This window comes from Camelina sativa, chromosome 7 (assembly GCF_030686135.1).
Source record: "Camelina sativa cultivar CO46 ecotype springtype chromosome 7, ASM3068613v1".
In the NCBI taxonomy this organism is placed as follows: domain Eukaryota; kingdom Viridiplantae; phylum Streptophyta; class Magnoliopsida; order Brassicales; family Brassicaceae; genus Camelina; species Camelina sativa.
In genome coordinates this window covers 27,725,726-27,743,302 of record NC_141886.1, presented here as the reverse complement: position 1 = coordinate 27,743,302, position 17,577 = coordinate 27,725,726, and the positions used below count along the sequence as shown (strand labels likewise).

At 37.2% G+C, this 17,577-nt stretch overlaps 5 protein-coding genes across 11 annotated transcripts; 3 read left to right on the top strand and 2 right to left on the bottom strand.

Moving 5' to 3' along the window:
• The first annotated feature begins 574 nt into the window (after positions 1-574).
• LOC104702656 (putative magnesium transporter NIPA6) lies at positions 575-3,561 on the top strand. Of its 3 annotated transcripts, none has more exons than XM_010418552.3 (10): positions 575-913; positions 1,008-1,146; positions 1,375-1,431; positions 1,556-1,646; positions 1,768-1,928; positions 2,025-2,152; positions 2,263-2,400; positions 2,737-2,829; positions 2,911-3,028; positions 3,121-3,561. In XM_010418552.3, the coding sequence occupies exons 2-10, from the start codon at positions 1,026-1,028 to the stop codon at positions 3,195-3,197; spliced, it is 984 nt and encodes a 327-aa protein (XP_010416854.1). In that variant the 5' UTR covers positions 575-913; positions 1,008-1,025; the 3' UTR covers positions 3,198-3,561. The 3 variants fall into 3 exon arrangements, 2 of the variants coding, with proteins under 2 accessions (XP_010416854.1, XP_087313339.1); XM_087457213.1 differs by having other exon boundaries at positions 586-913; positions 1,005-1,146; XR_015561212.1 differs by having other exon boundaries at positions 611-913; positions 2,263-2,473.
• Positions 3,562-4,078: 517 nt separating this feature from the next.
• On the top strand, positions 4,079-7,292 carry LOC104702654 (dirigent protein 23). The gene is made up of 2 exons (XM_010418549.3): positions 4,079-4,490; positions 4,587-7,292. Exons 1-2 carry the CDS (start codon positions 4,079-4,081, stop codon positions 4,826-4,828), a joined length of 654 nt encoding a protein of 217 aa, XP_010416851.3. The 3' UTR covers positions 4,829-7,292.
• On the top strand, positions 5,267-7,292 carry LOC104702655 (pentatricopeptide repeat-containing protein At2g21090). Its single transcript, XM_087457210.1, has one exon. It carries the CDS (start codon positions 5,267-5,269, stop codon positions 7,061-7,063), a length of 1,797 nt encoding a protein of 598 aa, XP_087313336.1. The 3' UTR covers positions 7,064-7,292.
• A 127-nt stretch (positions 7,293-7,419) lies between these two features.
• LOC104702652 (uncharacterized) lies at positions 7,420-9,169 on the bottom strand. 4 transcript variants are annotated; one of them, XM_087457211.1, is made up of 4 exons: positions 8,908-9,067; positions 8,183-8,825; positions 7,866-8,097; positions 7,420-7,788 (listed from the first exon to the last, which is right to left on the bottom strand). In XM_087457211.1, exons 2-4 carry the CDS (start codon positions 8,804-8,806, stop codon positions 7,652-7,654), a joined length of 993 nt encoding a protein of 330 aa, XP_087313337.1. In that variant the 5' UTR covers positions 8,807-8,825; positions 8,908-9,067; the 3' UTR covers positions 7,420-7,651. The 4 variants fall into 4 exon arrangements, with proteins under 4 accessions (XP_087313337.1, XP_087313338.1, XP_010416847.2 ...); XM_087457212.1 differs by having other exon boundaries at positions 7,866-8,079; XM_010418545.3 differs by having other exon boundaries at positions 8,183-9,169.
• On the bottom strand, positions 9,108-11,985 carry LOC104702653 (uncharacterized). 2 transcript variants are annotated; one of them, XR_754069.3, is made up of 9 exons: positions 11,512-11,935; positions 11,224-11,426; positions 10,759-11,137; positions 10,468-10,675; positions 10,242-10,349; positions 9,993-10,142; positions 9,836-9,905; positions 9,524-9,653; positions 9,108-9,446 (listed from the first exon to the last, which is right to left on the bottom strand). XR_754069.3 is itself a non-coding variant. In XM_010418548.3 (8 exons), exons 1-8 carry the CDS (start codon positions 11,739-11,741, stop codon positions 9,592-9,594), a joined length of 1,410 nt encoding a protein of 469 aa, XP_010416850.2. In that variant the 5' UTR covers positions 11,742-11,985; the 3' UTR covers positions 9,108-9,591. The 2 variants fall into 2 exon arrangements, 1 of the variants encoding a protein (XP_010416850.2); XM_010418548.3 differs by having other exon boundaries at positions 9,108-9,653; positions 11,512-11,985.
• Positions 11,986-17,577: the final 5,592 nt, after the last annotated feature.

Sequence of the window (17,577 nt, the reverse complement as noted above, 5' to 3'; positions counted from 1 at the left end):
GTTTTATTTATAGTCATGGACGACTGGTTGAAATAAATTATGGAATGGGGCTGGTCCGACGTTCGTTCAAATTTATATAGTAGTAGTGGATCAAATTTGACCCAAAAAAATATATATGAGTATGTTTGGTTGGCTCTTTGTTTTTTATAAAAAAAATTAGTACTAGTAAACATGATGATAATAAATAGGCAGCATCAGCATGTGCGTAATTTGTTTTCGCACACAAAAATGAATAGAGAGAGAGAGGCAAGCGGAGACCAAAAATGAATAAATTACATATCTCTCTTTCTTTTGTATGATTTTATTTTATTTGAACCGTTAAAATTTGTATGATGTATAAAAATAGAAGTGAAGAAATTTAGGTGAAAAATGGTTACTTATGGTTACCAAATAATGAAGAATATACATACAACCAGTAACTGTGTGTGGATTGAAAATTCCAAAGAGCCGGCCGACGCTGCTGGAATAGTGCTTGATGGCTATTAGTTAACACGATAGCGATTGATGATGAAAGCAAACTGTATTACTCTCTAATGTACAAATTAATAATTAAACCGAAACGCGTACCGGACCCGGTTAAGACTCGGCAAGACCCACGAATTTTCCTGACCTGTCGTCTCGCCAGAGGTAAACACAGAAGAGACCCACGAACCAGATCTCTCTCTCTCTCTCTCTCTCTTGATTTTGAATTTTCAGCAGCAAAGCAAATCGCAGAAGTCGTCTGAGAGAGAGACGACCGCGTTGCATCGCTGAGCACCACTTGTGCGATTCTCTTTCGTCGTCCGTCATCCATCATCCTCTCTCTCTTTTTCTCTCCTTTCAGAATTCTTCAATTTTGCCTGTTAATTACCGCCGGATTAGATTGATTGTGATCGGAATAACACATCCCGGAGATAGGATTATAGCTGTAGGGGTGAGACCAGAGATTGACTTCAATTTGTCTTTCCGATTAATCACAGAGATTAAAATTTAGGGTCCCTTAATTGTATTTTTTTGGTGGGTAGTAGTAATCCGAAATTAGGGGAATGGAGTCGGACAATGGCAAGGGGTTGATACTAGCTGTAGCCTCTAGTGTTTTCATTGGTTCCAGCTTCATTCTTAAGAAGAAAGGTCTCAAACGCGCTGCTGCTTTTGGCACCCGCGCAGGTCTCCTTCTCCTTCTCCTACCCCTTATCTCATTATTATTATTATCACCTTTTACACTCTTGCTTGCTAACAATATTGTTTCACTTCCGAAATGTAACGTCTTAGCTCATACTTATATCTTTGATGGATACCATCAATAACAGTTACAGATTAGTTTTTATAGGCTTTCAAGAAACTCACTAAGTATATCTCACAATGGGATTGTACTTCACTTTATGATTTTTGCAGGTTATGGAGGTTATACATACTTATTAGAGCCTCTTTGGTGGGCGGGCATGGTCACAAGTTAGTTTTTTTCTTCTTCTTCTTCTTCTTCATGTTTTTATTTAGTCTTTTTACTCCATCCATCTTATTATTAGGCTACGTTGCGTTCTCCCTTTTCTAATCAAAGTAATTCATTTTTTTTTAGTGATTGTTGGAGAAGCTGCAAACTTTGTGGCTTATATTTATGCACCGGCTGTACTTGTTACTCCTCTTGGTGCTTTAAGTATTATCATCAGGTATATATATGTTTATGTCATTGCCATCATTGCTCTCTGTTGTTACTCACTTTTGGATCTTCTGTGTCTGTGTTATATTATTCATTCTCTGACTGACTAACCCCTCTCATTTGCTTGCTAGTGCTGTTTTGGCACATTTCCTATTAAAAGAAAAACTTAAGAAAATGGGGGTCCTCGGATGTGTTTCTTGCATCGTCGGCTCCGTTGTTATTGTCATTCACGCACCAAAGGAGCAGACTCCCAATTCCGTTGAAGAAATTTGGAATCTCGCTACTCAGCCAGGTACCTCTCTCTCTCCCCGTTACTCAGTACTCACACACACTGTGCCTTTTGTTTATCTGAGAGAAACACAATTTTCCTTTCTTGTGTATGAAACAGCTTTTCTAATCTACGTAGCCATAACCATGTCCATTGTCCTTGCTTTAATTCTACATTTTGAACCCCTGTGCGGCCAAACAAACATTCTTGTTTATATCGGAATATGTTCGTTAATGGGTGCTCTCACTGTAAGTTGCTTCTTCTGAGCAGCATCTTGGATTTTACTTTTCGACTCTTATTTCTATATTTTCTTGTATGCTCACAGCTCTAGTAATTTCTCGTTGGTGTCTTCAAACAGGTTATGAGCATAAAAGCTATTGGGATTGCGATAAAATTAACAATGGAGGGAGTAAGCCAGATAGGGTATCCACAGACGTGGCTTTTTGCCATGGTTGCAGGAACCTGTGTAGTTACACAATTGATTTACCTAAACAAGGTAAACCCTCGACACCAGATATATGTTTGGCATTGGCATTAAAGCCTTTGTATACATATTCTGGACTCGATAGGTTAGTATGCAAGTGAAAGTAGAACAGTTATATTGTTAATGCCTGCAAACAAATATCCATCAGTAGATCATTCCTCAATTTGCCTTATGAAGTGAATAGCTGCACATGTAGCATTGAAGGTCTCTTTTTTTTTTTTCCAGCAAACATAAGAACTTTAGAATTTCTCTTTGCATTCTTGATACTTTTTACGTGTTTCTATTTGGCATACCATTCCTGTCTCGACTTAAGGCCTAAAATTGTTACTGTTATATTATTTTCTGCAGGCTTTGGACACATTCAATGCAGCAATTGTTTCTCCAGTATATTATGTAATGTTTACAACCCTCACAATTGTTGCTAGTGCAATTATGTTCAAGGTAGGTTCAACTAGATAACGTTTAGATTCCCAAAAGATCAGTTAAAGGAAACACTTAAAATGAAAAATCGGGTTTCCACAGGATTGGTCTGGGCAAGACGCAGCCAGCATAGCCTCTGAATTATGTGGATTCATCACTGTGCTCACAGGCACAATGATACTCCATGGTACAAGAGAAGAGGAACAACAAGCTTCTTCAGGTAAAAAACTCTGCCTTTTCCATCATCGATCATATCGGCATCTTGTGTTGCCATTATCAATCATAATGCTGGTATCATCTTTCGGTCTTCAGAACAAGTAAGATGGTACGAGTCAAGAAAGAGCACGAACGAAGAACATCTGATAAGTCTGTACAGCCCTGAATACTAGGAAGAAGAAGAAGGTGCCATTTCTAGACTCCCAATAGAATGAATGAGTTTTGCCAAGAACAAGCCTCAGGGATCTTATAACTGATCAATCAACATATCTGAGGGAAAATGAAGTCAGGTTCGTTTCTGTATTTTTTGTTTGTGGTCTCTGTACAGACAAAAGTTTGTCTAGTTACACTTTCATACATTCTTTAGTTTTGATATCTGTGTCTCTTCTTAGTACAGTACAGGTCTTCTTCTTATCTGGACTTTTGTCCAAATTTACTGTTATATATATTTATATGTATCTTCATTTTTCTAGGATGAAATATTCCTTAACTGTACTCAACTGAAACGAAAAAAATAAGGTAAATGTTTGATTAGTATTTTGACTACTTGAGAAAATAACAAGAACCTCTGTTCCATTTCTTCACAATCGCTAATAAATTGTACAATGAGAGCTATTGATTGTTATAAACGAGAGAGACAGGTAACGTTTTCAAGATTCTGGATGATCGATGAGTCTGATAGATGAAGGAAGACAAGACGTAAGTGAGCTGCCGGTGAATCAATGTTGGATACTAAAGTGATAGAAGTTGTTCGGTGGTAGGCTGAGACTTATGTCTATTCGCTACCATCGAACGACAGCGCCATTACATAGCCGAATTCAGAGTCATTAGGTTCACCAAGTCAATAACATAGAGTTAATTATATTATTGTTAATCCAAACCATTTAAATTATTAGGTGAACCATTACGCCACCACATACTGACTTTTGCCACAATTGTTTTCATATTTTTTCTAAGATCCTTCGGCAGTTTGGTTGAGCTAACTTGGACTGAGTGTGAGTCATGTGGGATGTTGGTTGATGGTTCCCTATAAATACAAATTATACCATATCACATGGAGAAACTCATTTTACTTTCACAATTACAAACACTTTGTTACAATTTAGAGACCCCATCAGAAAGAAAAAGAAAAAAAAAACTGAATATGGCAAAAGCGGAAGATTTATCAAGAATGCTAGTTTTGTTGATAACAATACTGCCACTTGCTGCTCAAGGATCCAGACTGTACAGCTGGGCTAATCGGCTCGAGGAAACAGAAAAGGAGAAGGTAACAAACCTTCAGTTCTATTTCCATGACACCTTGAGCGGCAAGAATCCGACCGCCGTGAAGGTGGCTCAGGGAACCGACACCGACAAATCCCCAACACTGTTCGGTGCTGTTTTTATGGTCGACGACGCTCTCACCGAGACAGCTGATCCCAAATCCAAACTCGTTGGCCGGGCGCAAGGCCTTTACGGTTCTTCATGTACGTATATTAATTGTTTTGTTTCTTTATGATAACCGGACCTATGATATAAAACAGGTTTAGTACATCAATGATAACCGGCTTTGATTGGGACAGGTAAAGAAGAGGTAGGTCTAACAATGGCCATGAGCTTCTGTTTCGAGGACGGTCCATACAAGGACAGCACCATAAGCATGATCGGGAAGAACTCGGCCATGAACCCGATCCGAGAAATGCCTATTGTTGGTGGCACGGGAATGTTCAGGATGGCTCGTGGCTACGCTATTGCTCAGACCAATTGGTTCGATATCAAGACCGGTGATGCCATCGTTGGTTATAACGTTACCGTTTTTCACTAAAAAAAGGCTTTGTTTCATCATCATATATAATAGAGCGACATTTTAGCTATGCCTACTACATGTAACATTTCACTATGTACTTCCCATTTCTCTACTTTTTTTACATACTTGGAGATTTAATATTGACGATCTACGAGATATATTTTCCATCCAAATTTTTTTAGTTTTAGAGAGGGGTTACATCGGAGGTTATATAGAACAAGTGGGACGTGATGGGCTGAAAACCTAAGCCCAAAAGTGAAATAAGAATAGTCTTTGTTTGTATGATCCATACCAAAACCAAAAACCAGATCCGGTTTCTAAACCCATTCCGACGGCGTATGATTTCTTACCGGCGAATCTCGCCGGCGCAAACCCTTTTATCAGAGTTGAGTCCGCCGGGAACATCAGGAGGAACCAAATCATTAAAGTCTCCTCCCATGGTGGTTTCTCCATCCAATGCCCATCAGTAACCCTAGGAAACGGCCAATCTGTGTCGCCCGATCGTTTCTCAGCAGACACGCAACAACCAAAGAAGAGCTCTCTCAGGCCGTATCGCGTCTCGAGTCCTTGACGAAACAAGGGATTCGTTTACCCTTTGAGCTCCTAGCGTCGCTGCTCCAGCGGTGTGGAGATACCAAGTCGTTGAAACAAGGCAAATGGATTCATCGCCACTTGAAGATTACTGGATTCAAGAGACCCAACACGCTTTTGTCCAATCATCTAATCGGAATGTACATGAAATGCGGTAAACCTATCGATGCGTGTAAAGTGTTCGATCAAATGCATCTCAGGAATTTGTATTCGTGGAACAATATGGTCTCCGGGTTTGTCAAATCGGGCATGTTGGCGCGTGCACGGGTGGTGTTCGATAGTATGCCTGAGAGGGATGTTGTTTCCTGGAACACCATGGTCATTGGTTACGCTCAGAATGGGAACCTACACGAAGCACTTTGGTTTTATAAAGAGTTGAGGAGATCTGGAATCAAGTACAACGACTTCAGCTTCGCTGGGCTTTTGACTGCATGTGTCAAATCTAGGCAGCTCCAGCTCAATCGGCAAGCTCACGGGCAGGTTCTGATTGCTGGGTTACTGTCAAATGTGGTGCTTTCGTGTTCTCTCATCGATGCTTATGCGAAATGTGGTCAGATGGAGAGTGCAAAAAGATGTTTTGATGAGATGGCAGTCAAGGATGTTCATCTTTGGACTACTCTCATCTCTGGATATGCCAAACTCGGGGATATGGAAGCGGCTGACAAGTTATTCTGTGAGATGCCAGAGAAAAATCCAGTTTCTTGGACTGCATTAATTGCTGGATATGTTAGGCAAGGCTCAGGGGACCAAGCTCTTGACTTGTTTAGAAAAATGATTGCTTTGAGGGTTAAACCAGAGCAATTTACTTTTAGTAGCTGTCTGTGTGCCTCTGCGAGCATTGCCTCTCTTAGACATGGGAAGCAAATACATGGCTACATGATTCGCTCCAATGTCAGACCCAATCCGATTGTTATCAGTTCTTTGATCGATATGTACTCCAAATCAGGGAGTTTAAAAGCCAGTGAGCAGGTTTTCAGTCTTTGCGATGACAGGCAAGACTGCGTTTTGTGGAATACGATGATTTCTGCATTGGCACAGCACGGGCTTGGTCACAAGGCCTTGCGCTTGCTTGATGAAATGATCAAATCCAGAGTCCATCCAAACCGGACGACTCTGGTTGTGGTTCTTAATGCCTGCAGTCATTCAGGTCTGATAGAGGAAGGAGTGAGGTGGTTTAACTCAATGACTGTTCAGCACGCGATTGTTCCCGACCAAGAGCATTACGCTTGTCTGATAGATCTCCTAGGTCGTGCCGGTTGTTTCAAAGAGCTGATGTGCAAGATCGAGGAAATGCCGTTCGAACCCGACGAACAAATCTGGAACGCAATCGTAGGAGTATCCAAAATCCATGGAAACGTAGAGCTAGGAAAGAAAGCGGCTGAAGAGCTTATCAAACTGGACCCTGATTCGTCTGCGCCATACATATTGCTCTCTGGCATTTACGCAGAACATGGGAAGTGGGAATCAGTAGAGAAGCTGAGAGAGATTATGAAGAAGAGAAGGGTGAATAAAGAAAAAGCTGTTAGTTGGATTGAAATCGAGAAGAAAGTTGAAGCTTTCACTGTCTCAGACGTGACGCATGCTCATGCTCGGAAAGAAGAGATCTACTTCATTCTGCATAATCTGGCTGCACTTATGGAAGAAGAAGCTTCAAGAACATGATCTAATACAAGAGAAGCATCATCGGGGACACCTGCATTTTTTCTTCCCAGGATTGTACACTGTTAAAGCCTGCAAAAGCAGGGATTTTATACGTGTTGTGATGAATTTGATTTAGCTTTTAGAAGTTTTGTCACTGTAACAGAGCTAAGAACTAGAGTCTTCGAATTCTTTGTTTCTTCTTCTTCTTCTTCCAGATTTATTGGTTAATAAAGAAGCAAAATCAAACTAATTGATGGATTTTTCTGGTTTCTTTTAAAACCAAAATCAGAGCTAAGTTATTAATAGTTATTAGAAAACGATGGACATTGCAGGTGAGAGAAAGGGACAATTACAAAAATGAAGAAAAAGCAATGCAGTTGGAGCAACCAATATATATTTATGATGTCTATCAAACATTCAAACCCAACAATGTCACATGACAATAACCTGGTTCTCTATCTTAAACCGGTGACCAAGTATTGTGCATCAATTTTAGTTCCTGTGTACATTCACAATCCAGTTGAACTCTCTCTCTTGCATCTATTGTTGGAAGCTTTAATTGAAGCTTTCACAGCATCTTTTGTTGTCTCATAGATACCTTAGTGAGTTCTAAGATAGAACCACAACCTTGCTCAGAATCCACATCACCAGTGAGAATTCAAATGCAAAAAGCGTATGGAGCAATCCCCTGTCGAGTGCATAACCATAGAGCGTAATTCCCTTGTTGTTATGTCGCAGGTATTCCACTGCAATGTAACTCCTATCAATTGTTTGCAAGTTATTTGAAAAAAAAACAAGACCTTGCAATCTCAATGTAACGCACCTAGAGCTTGTCTAGCCTGAAAGAAGGAAGATAGATCCAGTGACGGTGACACATTGATGTAAATGTTGTCGGATGAGTCAGTGTCACTCTCGGGTGATATTGCTTCAGAAGCGCATGTCAAAGCCATGTGCCACCTCGTTGCAATACACACAACTCCTTGAGCTCTATGTGTGATTCTTGCAGCACCCAACAAGCACAAGAAGAATCCGCTTAGCTGTACAGCAGAACATACCTTGAGATAGAAGAATATGTATGCTTCATTAAACGCAGAGCGCTGAAACTTGGAGAATTATTACAACAAAGCTTTAGAGAATTACCACCAAATCACCGGAGCTGAGGAAACTCTTGTCAGACTTTGAGGCAAGAACCAACAGTAAGGCCACAAACTGACTGGTACTTATCACAACAAAGGCCGCGATTATGAAGAACCTGTACCTGTGACTTGTAGCCGACAACTGTTTCTTGATCCTCACATGTTCCTTACACACATCTTCTATGGTGTCTGATCCACATCTATCGAACATCTTGTGAAGCCCTCGAAACCTCAGTATCTGAAGCTCACAGGTCAACCAGAAAAGGACACAAACAAGCAAGAACACTCCTGTCCGGTAAACCCATGAAAATAAGACAAGCAAGAACATCACAAAGTTCAATGCAGCACAAGATGACTTTATGAAAGGAAATGATACTTCAGCGGAGGAGAAAAATATGCTCTTGTGCACAAGTTCCACAAGGAAAGAAGGTACAAGTATGGAGGCTAGGTAACGTAAAGCCCTGTCAAGTTCAAGCGAATATCCAAGCCTCACCAAGGTTGAATCATCAAGAAACAGAAGCTGTGTGAGACTATACATCCTGAAGAAACATATTAGAGTCAAGAAACCAATGACGGCAAGTCCAGAGTCTGGAAATTGGACGATCACATTGAATGAGTTGGCGTCCATAACTGATGAAGGCCGGGTTCTAGGAGTTTTGATGAACAGACAATTTATGAGAGGGACTAGTAAGGTGAAGACTACAAATATCATATACGACATAGCTTTACCAGAAGGGTTGGAGTGATCCAACGCACACCACTTCAGAATAAGATGGAAGTTGCGCAAATCATCAGAAAGCAAGGATTTTGAAGGTTGTAAAGGTGTGTTAGACAGGTGATCGAGAAAGTATTCATCTTCACAAGGATTCATATCTTTCCAGATGAAACTAAGGGTTGAGGGATCACCTAAGCTATATATAGAAAGTGACTGCGAAAAGAGAAAGTGACAATTTCAAAATTACTACATCCGCATGCTCTGCTAGATGTATATAGGTATCTGGTAGAGGTCTTACATTTTTCATCACAAGCGATGATTGATCAAAAAAGAGTAACTGAGAGAGAAAAGCAAAAGTAGCTTGCTTTATCCCGTGAAGTAAAAAGAGTCCTCTCTCTATCTCTCCTCTACTACTTTTGGGTACTCCTACTTGCCGTGTGTATCTTTCCCCGCAAGGTAAGCCTTTTCAAGTCATCAGTTGAAAAGCACGAGCCGTCTGCTATGCAACACTTTCATCCACAACAAGATTTCGCTCATGCATTTCTGCTTGCCTCTGTCGGGAGGAACTGTATCGGTAAGTTTAGGCAGGAATTAAACCAAGGCTTGTGTTTTGTGTGTAAGAACATGTACTTTATATTCATTTCATCCAGTTTCAGTCAGATGCCATTCTTCAAGTCAGAACAGTGCCCTGGGACTCGTTATCGACAAAATTTGGACTTCATACTTTCTTCCAACGAACCAAACACTACTGAGAATAATCCTGCAGATGCATATTTAAATGAACAGTTCAGTTGTCTTCACGTTGGTAAGTTACAGCGAAAGTTTTGATACTTCACAATTTTGGTGAGATCAGACGAATAGAATCAAAGCTTTTCCAAATTCATGAATAAAGTAGTAATATTTTTCCAGCATAATTTGGGGAAACCGAGCAAAATGACTAACCTGACAGGGGGATATCTTTCTGCTGTAATGATCCTTTTATAAGCAACGTTCCTGGCATCTGTTGGAATACCTGAAACAGAAGTTTCTCCATCATACACCAATTTTAAATTGGTGATATGCAATTGTTAGGGATATTTTAAATCAAATCCAAACATACCGAGATGCGAAAAGATAGGTTATCTTCAGGGACTTGCAAACTGGAGCCATCCAGTGACTGTTTTTTTTCATATCCGTGGCTTCTCGCACTATCCACATCGGTAATACCATTCTTTAAGATTGTATTGCACTGGTCATCAGACGCGACAATCTGCACAACAATAGAAGGAAACAACGTTGAGCTTGAGATACTATAGAAACAAAAACAAGTTTAGATGGCAAGACAAAACGATACATGTAGTGCACTTACGTCAACAGAAAATGTAGAAGAGTTTAACTTGCACGAGGCACCACAGCTCTTAAAGAATTCTTCAACTGATTGCAGCACATCTACGGCACTGTACTGCCGTTTTATGCACTACAAGACACAAGTCCACCATAAATAATGTAAGGCTCAACTAAAGCCCGAGAATTTATATATAGTTACATAGCAAATATATGTTACAGGAACATGTAAAAGATGACGAATAGATTACCTCAAGCATAAAAGAAAGAAGGCTCTTTTTGACTAGAGGAGGTGCTAAAATCTTCCTAGCTGTGGGCATGAAGGACCAAGCGAGGCCCCAACGGGATGTTTGCCCTTGGACAAATTCAGTGGTCTTCACAACTGTAACACCCACTTCCCAAAGCTTAGATATCAAGAGCTTGAGGGTAGCCTTCTTCCCAAGCATTGAGGTGTACCACCTAATTATATAAAACATGATCGCAAAAGATAAGTCCTGGTGGATGGAAAACCAGAAAGCGAAAGATCCAAAGGTATAGATTACCTGAATCTTTGCCTCAGAACAGCACTATCTTGGATAATACGGGAGACAAAAGCTTGTTCTCCACCATTGCAAACCATCTCCTCAGGAGTTCCTCCGCATGAAGTTTTAGGGTTAAGGCCTGATTCTTCAAAAGTCTCAAAAAATGGAGGATTGGACATACAGAAGTCAAACGTTTCATTATCTTTGACAACACCGACTAGTACGGCTGGTTCAATAGAGCAGCTCTTGTTGTCATCATCTACAGACTGAACCGTGGTGGCGGCTTCCTCGGAACACTGTGGAAGAAGAACTTTCGAGTCTCTGATCTCGATAAGGTCTGAAATATGGGGATTACTTTTGACATTCTTCTCCGCCCAATCCAGAGCTACAAGAGTAAAATCTGCGTATAACAACAACAAGTCAACAGCAATGGCACCAATAGAGTAAACTAGGAAGCTAGCGAATGGAGTAAGAAGAAGAAGAAACCTGAGGCAACAAAAGTCCAACCAAAGAGGGATGCACCAAGGAGAGGATAAATGCAATTGGCACCTGTACCAATGTCAAAGCCCTTAACTTTGCTGCTTCCATCACCACCACCAAAACTCTCAGAGGACAAAAGATCATTGATCCAATGAATGTAATTCGATCTATTAGGCACAGTTGGACAAAGCTGTCCATCCGGAATCCACCTACATATAATATAAAAATATCATCTTTGAGAGCCAAAAAAAAAAAAAAAAGTAAGTTCCTTTGTACAAATTGAAATATACATACCAGTTGACGCCATGATCATGTAAAAGGAGGATACGAGTGAGCTCTCGGGTGGCGTTGTAATCGGTCCAGTCGATGCGGGGTCGACCACCACCGGAGAAGAAAACAAAGGGCTTGAAAGAAGGGTAAAGAGAAGCTAAGTTTGCAAAATCGGGTGGGTTATCCGAGTATTTGTTCCAGGGTTGCTTTGTGGATCCGGGTTCTGACCGACCTCTCTTCTTCCCCTTCCGCATCGAAACCCTAAGCCGCCGGGAAACTGGGTTAAAGAAGACAACGGCGGTGAATTGAAACGAAGACGTTCAAACCGTGAGACCCTCTGGCGCTCTTAGCGGCTTCTATCAGCTGCCCGAGAGTTTTACAAAGCGACGCCGTTTCAGAAAGAATATACGTATACTTGCGTCACTCATGTGTTTTTTTTTTTTTTTTTTTTTTTTTCAAATATATGTTTTGCCTCAGGTTTTATATATCCTCAATTTCATATTTTAAGTATTCTTTCGATGAACAAAACCAAAAAAAATATTTTCTTTCAACGGTGCTTAAATAATTGGTTAGCTTAGCTCAAAATGAACAAAACCGATAGAACATTAATTGTTTATATGTATTTCGAGTATAAAAAAAAATAAAGATATATCGTACGCATGCATTGCGTGCAAGTTTATGTTTATCTATTTTCAATTTTTCATATTAGCAAGTATGATTTGTATTTTAAAATTTAACGTATTATTTTTCTTATAATTTTAATAAATTAAAGTTTTATCCTGTTATATAAATTAATTAACTAATACAAAATTAATACAATATAGTAATGAGAAGTGAAAATGAAAGTTTAATTATAAGTTAAGTTTGAACAGTTCATTTTTATTATATATAATAATAAAGACAAAAACTGTTATACAAAATACTACCTCTATACAAGGTTACAAAGGTATACATGCTAACTGGTTATACGTCTTATCTCTCAACACAACATTATTCATTCAATATTCAAAACTATAATTGTGGCCATGATTGAATTGTACTGTTTTTGTGCATGCAAAAAAAAAATTTAAGTACTTTTATATTTCAAATTGACCTACAAAAACAATTTATGCTTATGTTGAAACAAGGAAAATTCGAACTACACTACATATTATTTATGGAATATATTTAGAAAATAATATGTTTATATTTCATGCTACTACATTCTAAGACTATAGCCACGGTAGACTATCATTCAATGAAACCTATTTCCAAGTTAACGAGGTTCGACTTCAACTATGTTATTTTAAAATGTATTTCACTGAACTAGGTGTTTGCGGATCATGATTCTTTTTTGCGTTTAATCATTATTTACAATTATTTAGAGAGACTAGTTAAGAGACATATCTAAAGAAATATAACATTGGAATTTTTACGTCATTGATACTTAATTAACCGTATATAATCTTCCTTCTAATTGGATTGGTATGCTCTTTTGTATTTAATTAGGTTCAGACCCGCACGTAGATGCGGAATTAATTTCAAAAACTAAATTTACTATCAAATTTGCAATATTATATATATATCTATATATATATATATATATATATATCTATATGAGTTTACTATCATATTTGTTTTTAATTTAGTTTAGACAAAAATTATAAGCCGACTTTTTTTTTTGCTATAAGTAAAAATAGCTCCAAAAGAAAAAAAGAAAAAAAAAAAGAAAAATGTGGAATGTTTATTTCCAGACAAAACAGACCCTATCTCATCTCATATATGTCATGTTCTCTCATCTAATAACTGTGGTTTTAATAATAGTTATCTATTTGAGATTGCATATTTTAGTCCAACAAATAAGGAAATATGTAAGAGATTGGGTTCTTAACAAAAAAAAATAGAAAAGCAATGTTTTAAACCTGGACCGGGTAGACATTCTGGTTTAGGTTACTTTTAAAAACAAAAAAAAATAAAAACCCGGGAAGAACCGAAAAACTCGCTAAAAAGCCGTGAACCGGTGGTTGAACCAACGGATCGAACTGAAATTAAAATATTTTATTTTTATCACACTTCAAATTCAAACCAGATTTAAAATAAATGTTGTTATTTATAAAAGAATAACTTAGTTATTTTATCTGATTACTTAAAAATTTAATCTAAATTTATTATTATATAATTATGTATGTTTTGTTCATTTATTTATAGAAATTGTATATTATATTCATAAAATGTAAACAAAACGATAAGCTAATTGATCCGCGCTATTCAACTGGTCCGACCCGTTGACTCAATGACCTGAAAGACGGTTCACCTTCCGGCCTGATTTTTAAAACATTGGAAAAAGAAGGTAAGAGATTAGGTACAACATTTATAACCCAAACATATATTAGTTGGGTATTTAGTTTGCTTTTTGGTTTGGTTTCAGTTTAGTTTATTAATATTTCAATACTAAAATTCAGAACAAATCAACAATCATACGCAATTAAAATGTATTTGATTAATAGTTAGTTAGTTTTATTAAATTCGTGAACTATTAAACCGGATATAAAACTATTACAAACAATTAGAACCTGTTTTTTTGTTCCGCAATTAAAATGTACAACTAATTCTTTTTCAAATTTTTGTTGTCCAACCTTAATTAGGGATGTTCATGTTATCAATTATTTTTGTGCGTAGTTTAAAGTTTTGTTTTAAGAAGAACTTAAACAAAATTCAGTAATTTGTATTTCTATCGGGCTTTAAATGGCCCGTTTGGTTGAATATATGTTAAATAAAGTAGTAGTAATTAGTAATCGGTCTTGAGAAAAAAAATGTTTTGAGAACTTTTTATTATTATTTTCGTCGTCGTTACCAAAAATTAGAAACGGGTAACTTTCAGAAAAGAATTGGTGAAGATGTGATTCTTCAACCTTACTCTATCAGTCAATCTCCAGAGAAAACACCACCTGAAAAAGATGAGAATTAGTTGTAACAATTGATTTTAGTTTCTATTTGTATTTTTACTTTTATTTGATTGGGTTTTGGGATTTCTTTGAGATCTATATTCATTCTTGTTTGACAGATAGATTTTCAGGTTCTTGCATGGAATCAATAGATCAAAAGTCAGATCAATATAGCTCACTAATCACGATCCACGCCCATAGCAAGGCTCACCATCGTTGAACAGGTTCTTAAAATTTTAATATTCTCTCGTTGTATAAGATGTAAATCGTTTAAGGGAATAAATTATTAAAATTTTGGATCCAACTGGATTTTTGATTGTTCAGTTTTCTTTAAATTGTTCTCAAATAACTATGAAAAACTGAATCAACTAATTCATGACTTTGAAATCTTGATTTTATTGCTTTCGCATAGTATCATTATCACCATCATCTATTCTTTCCTGCGATTATTGAATCCAAGATTTACTTCATACTTAAGCTATACTTAAAATCTAATATACATTAGATTCTCAGATTCCAGGGTCCAAAGTAAGTGATTTAGAATTCAATCTTTTTAGTTAGAGAATTTTATCAAAACTGTCATGTACAGTACCAAATATTTTGGTTAATGCCATTTTTCCTAATTTCTTTTCCCGCTTGCCACAACCCCATAACTGAAATACCATTATACCCTTCTTTTTTTTTAACACAAAACTAATAATTTAACACAAACTTTTTTTCCAAAAAAACAAATCTCTCTTTCTCCTCATTCTAGCGCTCGGCTTTTCTGTTTCTCCATCTTCATTCTCTCTCAATTTTTCATCTTCTTCTATTTCAGTGTTTCTTAGTCACAGACTGAATCTCTATTTCTTTTTTGGTAATACAAACTGAATCTCTTTCTGCAAAACTCCATTTGTTTCAGTCTGTAGCCTGCATATAATGGAGAAATTCTTCATCAAAACACAATTCTTGGACCGAGATCTCCATATGATCCGTTTGCCTCTATCATGGCAGATGAAACCGCTAGGTCTAGTTCCAGAGTTCTTATACCCGACCGCATGCAGACAAAACCGCAGGTCTGCAACTCCAGTGGACCAGATCCAGCCGGCCAGGTTTTTGTCCATCCCTATTATGTCCTTCATTCTCTTTAGTGGACTATATATGTTTGGTAATGCGTTTTGTGTCCATTGCTAACAATAAAATTTGTCCACACTTGAGGTCTGCAAATCTGGTGTTCGGTGGGCGAGATCATACCGACCAAGTTTTTGTCTACCACTATCAAACTTGTCCACACTGCAGGTTTCCATATCCGGTGGACCAGATCCAACCGACCAGGTTTTTGTCTACCACTATAATGTCCTTCTATCTCTTCAGTGGACCATATCTTCATGTGTTTTGTTTCCATTGCTAACAAAAAAACTTGTCCACACTACCGGTCTGCAGATACGGTAGACCACATCTAGTAGCCAAGGTTTTTTGTCCATCACCATTATGTTCTTTTGTCTCTTGAGTGGACCATAACCAAAGTTTAGTATGAAGATTCGTGTCCACTACTAACTGGAAAACAATGTCCACACTGCATATCTGCAATTTCGGGAGACCAGATACAACAACCAAGGTTTTTGTCCACCACATTGTTACAGAATGATGAACAACATGTTTACAAACAATTAATGTCAATCTTGATTTATTTTCAAAACCTTAATTGTAAATGTTAATAATCAATGACTTAATTGTAAATGTTAATAATCTCTTTTTTTTTTTCTCTCTTGTTTACTCTTTTATTGGACAATGATAACAAAATCAGTTTTTTTTTTTTTTTGACAACAAATCAGTTTCTTTATTGTCAGGTTAATTAAGTAAGACCAAAATATAAGCAATATGAAGCAAGGCAAGAGATGCATATGCAAGCACATGCCATTTATATACAAATAAGAGGTTAGTATTATTAAGCCTCTTAACTTCTCATTTACAAACTAATCAACATTGATTTGACTTAATACTAAAAATCCGTGACAAAAGCTATTTAATCAAAACGCTTAGACACTTGAGTAATTTTTGAAAATGATAACTCCTACATGTTTTGGGACACTTTCAGCATTCATTGTTTTGGAATGCTATTAAATCTGTGAAGAGCACCATCAACCTGTTTTAGAAAAAAAATTAGAAAACAAACATGATTAGTGCACCTTCAGTTAGACTTAATATATTATAAAGCAAATGATATACAATGGCCAGTAAGAAATGCTTAACCAAACCTTGTCAACCTTACAATTATCATGTCCATTGTAGATGGTATCCTTTTTCAAGATAGAGAATTGATTGAAAAATCCTTCCAACTATGATCATGATAGCATCTACCATTGACTCTCATCTTCGATGCTGTTTTCAAGGGCTTAATATCGGACACATGAGTGATACCATCATTGGCGGCCATCTATACTATCAAGGTGACTTTCTGAGTTGTTATATTAGGTTTGAAGTGTTTGTTTTTTATGAAGTCTTGTTTGGTTTTTATAGTAGTAATGGAGGTGGTTTGGTGCGATGGTAGAAAAATCATACATAATCCTCTTATGTGTTAAGAAAAATAGTCGATTATTCTATGTAATCAATTAAATATTTTCAGTTGCTATTTTCCTAATATTTTGTTTGCTATGAAAATAATTTCGGTTTGATAAGTTAATATATTGAGGATGTTTAGGAATTTGATTGATCTATTTATAAATAGTTTTGAATGGTGAATCGGAGATTATGGAGATGATAGACTCCAATAAACCGTATTTTTCGAATATTCAGTTTATTTGGGATTTTAATGTCAAAGAGTGTTGATATGGTTGGTTCCTAATTCTTCGTGATACAGTATTACAAATTTGTATATTTGATCTCCATAATTATTTACTGAATTTGCTCACACGTAAATGTGGAACAATCTGTTTGGATACGCTTGTATCATAAACACGATCCGAATAAGGTTATATGGAACGATTAAGGATCCGCGTGTTTTGTATATATAAGATTACCTCTTTGTCCTCTTTCCCTTTTTATTTCGTAGGGGTATTTCATGTCAGAAATGGTTTTATTATTCTTTTTTTATGTCTAAGTGTGTTTCCCAATTAATAGTATAGATACAAGTAACTGGATTTGCTTTTTTGCATTTAATACAAGTAACTGGATTGTTTTAGTACTA